Genomic DNA, 6,211 nt, shown 5'->3' with positions numbered 1-6,211 from the left:
AATTAATTTAGATGCGTTTTCGCTGTTTTATTATAATAAAAATATTGTTGAAATAATTTTATCATTAGCTTGCCATCCAAAGCAATGCTAACCTTTCAGTGTGCATTAATTAACGGGATATCACTTCGAAATGAATTGTTTATTTGAATCATATGTGCATGTTGAGCTTGCATTTACGCGTGTTTTCTCCCAAATAGTAAACATAGTAAACATTTGCATACACTTACCTGCACGTGCTGTAAATACTTTCGTAATGGACTTACCCATTAAAACGAACAGTTTGGAAATAATAATCGGTACTTATGAAGAATTTCTGTTGGGTTATAAAGTTGAATTAAAAGTGAGGATATACATTAAATTGTAATAAGTTTTAAATAAAGCTAAACTTTCATCGATTTGCAGGATAATAAACCGGTTTTAGTGCAATCGTTCGCTGACAAATCGCATTCGGGTTCAATTAGATGCGTTGCCGTCCATAAACAATGGATAGCTACTGGGGGTACAGATGATCGTATATTCATCTACGATATGACTAGCAGAAGCCAAACTCAGGTAAAAATTTAACAAATTATTATGAAAACGGTCCAAATCAATTATTTAAAAAAAAAAAAAAAAAAAAAACCAAATCCCATAACTATTGCAATGCCCGGAATCAATTCGCTTCATTGTTGAACACTTAAATGAAAACAATATGATTTAAACTATTTTTATATTCAACATATACATATGTGGAAATGTTAAATATTTGCATTTTGCAGATTTTACTATGTCACGAGGGCTCCATAAATGCCTTAACATTTACTCCAGACGGTACGCATTTGTTGTCCGTTGCTAACGATGGTCGCTTCATTGCTACACGTTCGAAAACATGGTCAACTGAAGCTTGTTGGAAAAAAGCACATAATCGTTTAGCGGCAACGCATGTCAGTTGTCATCCCAGCGGCAAATTGGCGTTAACATTAGGTTCTGACCTAATTTTATGCACTTGGAATTTAATAAAAGGTCGGATAGCTTATAAAACGAATTTAAAAAGTCGTAATTCTTTGGGTCGTCAACCCAATTGTTTAACTTGGTCAAATTCCGGTGATTATTTCACACTCAGCGGTCCGCGCGTAGTGGAAATTTGGTCTATTCAAACGGCTAATGTGTTACACAGTCATAGCACTAAGTCAAAACCTATTTGCATATGTTGGACGGACGCTGAAGCTTGTGTTGTGGGTTTGGAGGATGGTAAAATTATGTGGCTTTCACTAAGCAAGGACGAAAAGGTAAAATAATTGTACGTAAGAGGCTAGGAGCGCTTTATTGAAGTGTCTTTATCTTTTATTCTCAGGAATTTGAATTAATCGCTCATAATGCTCGAGTAAAAGCTATGCATTCATTTAAAGACTATTTAGTAACGTCATCAAGGTAAGTCTATGACGTAGTCTAAAAAATATTTCGTCTTAGTATTACATAGATGACTTCTAGCAATTCGAAGGGTCAACGCATAGTCATATCAATCGAATGACAATATAAATTTTCAGCTCATGGAATCTAAATATTTTCTAGACTACCTAATATAATACGTTTTGCATTTATATTTGAAATTTTCAAATGCTCTTTTTTCCTAAAGTTCTGGCGAAATAAAGCTATGGCAAATCAATGAAACAGGGAAACACTCAAAGGCAAAACTTAAAGAGCTTGCAGTTACCAATGTCGGATGTCGCCCCACTTGCATAAACATACTTGATCTTGAGCAATTTGGGAAAGATTACGGCATTGCTCGCAGCTGCGATGAAAGTAGTAAAGAAACTAAATTAGTGAATAATACAGAAAAACCGTTTCCAAGAGGTGTCGTCATCATAGAATGTGATGCAGACGATGAACAAGAAAGTAGTAAGCAAACTAAGGCGAGTAAAAAAAAGCCAAATGGCGACGATAAGGCTGAAAAGGAGGCTATCGAAGAGAAAGATAACGAAGAAGAAACTCTTGATTACGTCAAAAATGATGCAGATGTCGATAGAGATGGCGACGATACGACATATAGCGAAAGTAAATGGACATCTCTGCACGACGCATCGAAGAGCAATAGACACAAATCTAACAAATCGCAGAGTGAAAAGAGCGAGAACAAGAAAAAGAAAATTCACGGATACAATGAGCAAAATATTTTGCCTTCTAAAGCGAAGAAAAGGAAATAGCCTTCTTCTGTTAAGAGAGAAAAAAATGAGCAAAATTTGAAAGCATCCAACAAACAAGCAATAATCACACAGACAAATTCCGTGTCATCGCCGCAGTGTTAATGTTACTCGCGGTTGCTGTCATCGTAAAAATCGAAAAAAAAAATAAATTATTTAATAAACCGATAATTAATTGGGCCGATATACGGAAACCTGAAAGTAGTTGATCCTTTAATTTTATTCTAAAGATCCGACCACTGTTGCCCTTAAATTTCCATTCGCTAAAGCTGCGACGATGACTGATCTTAAAGATTAAAGTTTTACGTATCTCTGCCGACTTCATATGTTTTCTTCTGTTTTTCTTAAATTATCAGCTCAGGTTTTAATTTCTTGTAATCAAAACTCATTATATTAATCACCTGGCTGAGTCTTTTCGGTAGAATTATGCGATTTCAAGTATATTTATGTGTATATATTAATATTTTTCTTTTTTTTTATTAAGTAGAACAATGTTATTAATGTTAAGCCTATGGACTTTACTATGTGAAATCGTAATACAATCGCGGAACACATTATTTTATCTTCTCATCTGAAAATTTTTATGAATGTTTATCTCTTTTGCTTTAATAGTTTATCAGACTTTAAATGTTCAGAAACTGATACTGTGGCTGTTAAGCGTTTCTTCGGAGTTACCAATGATGTATAGTGTATTCGAGACGTGCCACTTGCCAATTTTGGTCCATTTTCCATATTATTTCCATGAATCCGTTTCAGAACAACCGGGTAGTCTTTGCTTAATATGTAGGAACCATTAGGCAGTGGATAAAGTTTTTGCGTGTTTAGCTCAAATTCACTAAAGCTGGTATCTGTGTCAGAGTCAAAGTTGTTATTCGATTCAAGAGGTTTCAATAGTTTATTATCGCTTTCCAATAAAACATGTTTGTCACTATTTCGCTCTTGCAGTATTCTTTTCAAGGGTAAATAATTTAAGACAATTATTGCCACCATGATAATAACGATAGCTTCTTTATATTGACTTGACAGATAAATCGAGGCCAAAGCAATTATTTGTATTAACCATTTAACAATATTTTGCGAGCGCTCATTGGTCGGTGGACCCTGACGATAGCAAAATAAGAATGATATCAATCCACTAATAGCAACATATGAAGCAAAATATTGAGCATATGTTGACAAAATCATTTGAATGTTATCCCATAGTAAACGTAACAAATAAAAACCCACCGCCCAACCGCCAATTATTATTCCATGCATCATTGTGCGTCTAAATAAAAAAATTATCTTAAAGAAAGTGAAGAGAATCATTTTGCATAATACTTACTTTGGTAATAATTTCCCGCACACCCACACAATAAGCAAGATTGAAGCAAAAACTCCAATTATTGTACCAAATATGTAATAAAAAATTGCATTCGTCGTCAAAATTCCCGCAAAAAAGTACATCAATATGCCGCCTAACAATAATAGAAAGCGGCGGTAATCCACCGTTGTTTGTTTCAAATATACGCCGTAAGAATGATCCGTATCGATGCCAAAGCAACGCTGAGCAAATGGAGGCAGCGATTGACTTGAGTGGCTTTGGGAAAATAAATTCATATTCAGAAAAGAACGATTCTGATTATAGCGTTTTTTGACTTCGGCCGGTGTCGAACCTTCATACTGCACATAATCATCGCCATCAACATCCAATTGGAAAACAATACTTGTTAAGAGGCGAGATAACGATTTTGTGGCACCTCGATAGCAGTAAATTTGCATTTCTCTGTTGAACAAGCCGCGTTTAAATGGCGTGTGTATTAACATCGTATTTGGTTCCATAAAATTTACTGAAATTTAGAAATGAATGTCATCGATTTCAGGTTATGAACAAAAAAAAAAAAAAAAAAAAAAAGATTCAATCACTTGCGGGCTTCTCCGGCTTTTCTGAACTCGTAATCCATAAAGCGTTTTGTGTAAGAAAGATTCCAAATAATAACATTAAACTAATTAAATGCATTTTTTAAAGTTTCTATTCCATAATATTTAATTTATATGATTTTTATGTTTTTTATACAAAATGCATGAAATTTCAATAAATTATTTAATTTCAAATAATTATAATCGCATTTGTGAGAAAGAAATGACGCTTTGTCATAATTGTTTCAAACTAAAATTTTTCGTTATTGCATAAACGATGAACTGCAAGTCAAAAACAGCTATAAACAATTTTGTCAAAACAGGGTGGTAATCATATAAGCTGACATAATTATCACCATGTTATTTCCGAGATGTAGTCGATTGTCGCCTTGAGGCTAATCACGTACTATTATCGCCAACATTGCAATAGGTTTCTCCAAATTTTCATTACCATGCAATAATAACTGAGAAAGACGTAGGAAATGAGAGACAAGTTTACATTTGTTTGTTTTCTATAAACAAACCACATATGGTAGACAATAACAAACATGCAAAATGCAACGAAAATTATGTAAAATTTATGTTAAGCGAAAAATGATAAATGAATTTCAATGTTGAAAGGATCGTAATCGATTTACAAGAAATTTACATTTAATTGGTGCAAATTAATAATAATTCTTTGTAAATGGATAATGTTGTTGCACTTTTTAATAGTCAACGACACAAATTGAAAGCAATTGACTGAAGATGCAATATTCTTATAGGAAATATTTGAAAAAATAACAGCAATATGTGATGTATTGGCATCAAAGAAAGAAGTCATTGAAGAGGTTAAAAGAGTGCGATCAGTGAAGACGAAATATTACCTTGATCCTTTAATGGGCGTCACTGTTCTCCTCTTCAATAAACGAGCATAAAAACTAGTTAAGATACTGTGTGTTGGAGATGTGCACATTGATTATCATTCCTCAATTTAGCTCGATATATAAAAAAAAAATTACACCTATGAATTATTTTTTCTTTTTCTTCGGAGTTTAAATGCTCACAAAATTTATTCACAAATCTAGTTTCGCGCACAGTTCAATTTTCGAAATGAAAAACAATTCAATTGCTATCATCTGTTTATATTTTTTCTTACAGCTATTTTTCCACAAATGCAATCCTAAAAGGGAGTTGTGTGCAACTTGTCTTCGGTTTATAATCAATATTAATGCAAACTTGCTGTTGTAAGGTTGTTTGGTTAATCTGATCGGTTCATAGTTATTATATATTATTTGCCTAAAAATGCGTTAATTTTAAAAGGGATATGAAAGACACCGCAATTACTTTTTCCTTAGTAATACTAACGATATGAGTATCAAATAGAAGAAATTGGAGAGTAGAATGCGTCTCGCATACTGGTGGTATGCGAGATTCGCCCCCCGTCGAATATAACTTTATTGCCTGTTAATATATATATATATATATATATATATATTTATAAACATTAAAATAGTACGTTTTGTGGGGCGTTGTCGAAGAAGTGGACCCATGCAAACCATTTTCAATAGCGCTCGTCCTCGGGCCAAAACACATCAAAGCATCAAATTTCCCCAAAATAACTGAAAAATTGGCGACATGTAGTTTGAATAGAAATCTACATGAACGAACATCAGACAGACCGACAGGCATAGAGCTATTTAGCAAATTATTCTAAATCAATACATTTCACTGCCCTCTCACAGACATTCTTAAGGTATAAATACGTATTTTGTTTAAGACCTTAAACGTTGCCCTCTTAATCCCAATAGAAAACAAAACAATTGTTGATTTTTTACATCATGGGCAACATATAACATTAAATATAGGAATAAAGGCACAGTTAACTGTGTCGAGTATAAAATGTTTGAATAAAATATGTTGCAAACATGTTGCAAAGCTGCGCAATTTTTCATTAAGGCAAGTAATCAATGAATATTAATCGACTTACATAAAGCTATGACATTCAGTGCGCTAAATTTCTTGCGCTTCTACGTTTAATTGATACGGAACTGTTATGATATACTTACGCTCAACCGATATATATATATTCAATTTATTCAATTATTAGCTTATCGAAGCTAGTAGATTCGAATACATAGCTATAGACAGTT

The 6,211-nt window shown here is 33.3% G+C and overlaps 2 protein-coding genes across 2 annotated transcripts; one reads left to right on the top strand and one right to left on the bottom strand.

Annotated features, from left to right (window-relative positions):
* The first annotated feature begins 176 nt into the window (after window positions 1-176).
* On the top strand, window positions 177-2,278 carry LOC119644277 (p21-activated protein kinase-interacting protein 1-like). Its single transcript, XM_038043817.1, has 5 exons — window positions 177-340; window positions 403-552; window positions 759-1,268; window positions 1,334-1,410; window positions 1,616-2,278. The coding sequence occupies exons 1-5, from the start codon at window positions 254-256 to the stop codon at window positions 2,181-2,183; spliced, it is 1,392 nt and encodes a 463-aa protein (XP_037899745.1). The 5' UTR covers window positions 177-253; the 3' UTR covers window positions 2,184-2,278.
* Window positions 2,279-2,360: 82 nt separating this feature from the next.
* LOC119644287 (nuclear envelope integral membrane protein 2-like) lies at window positions 2,361-4,352 on the bottom strand. Its single transcript, XM_038043829.1, has 3 exons — window positions 4,086-4,352; window positions 3,505-4,009; window positions 2,361-3,447 (listed from the first exon to the last, which is right to left on the bottom strand). The coding sequence occupies exons 1-3, from the start codon at window positions 4,177-4,179 to the stop codon at window positions 2,772-2,774; spliced, it is 1,275 nt and encodes a 424-aa protein (XP_037899757.1). The 5' UTR covers window positions 4,180-4,352; the 3' UTR covers window positions 2,361-2,771.
* Between the last annotated feature and the right edge of the window lie 1,859 nt (window positions 4,353-6,211).

Source organism: Glossina fuscipes, unplaced genomic scaffold (genome assembly GCF_014805625.2).
Source record: "Glossina fuscipes isolate IAEA_lab_2018 unplaced genomic scaffold, Yale_Gfus_2 0, whole genome shotgun sequence".
NCBI classification, from domain to species: domain Eukaryota; kingdom Metazoa; phylum Arthropoda; class Insecta; order Diptera; family Glossinidae; genus Glossina; species Glossina fuscipes.
The sequence above is the reverse complement of the archived record's forward strand: the minus strand, read 5'-3'. Positions and strand labels throughout refer to the sequence as shown.

Excerpts from the sequence above, each read along its gene's own strand:
- LOC119644287 (XM_038043829.1), bottom strand. The coding sequence starts at position 4,179 with ATGCATTTAATTAGTTTAATGTTATTATTTGGAATCTTTCTTACACAA. Across the intron at positions 4,010-4,085 it reads AAAGCCGGAGAAGCCCGCAA|TAAATTTTATGGAACCAAAT; the intron begins GTGATTGAATCT and ends TCTAAATTTCAG. Across the intron at positions 3,448-3,504 it reads TGCGGGAAATTATTACCAAA|ACGCACAATGATGCATGGAA; the intron begins GTAAGTATTATG and ends TTTTTTATTTAG.
- LOC119644277 (XM_038043817.1), top strand. The coding sequence starts at position 254 with ATGGACTTACCCATTAAAACGAACAGTTTGGAAATAATAATCGGTACT. Across the intron at positions 341-402 it reads GTTATAAAGTTGAATTAAAA|GATAATAAACCGGTTTTAGT; the intron begins GTGAGGATATAC and ends ATCGATTTGCAG. Across the intron at positions 553-758 it reads CTAGCAGAAGCCAAACTCAG|ATTTTACTATGTCACGAGGG; the intron begins GTAAAAATTTAA and ends TGCATTTTGCAG.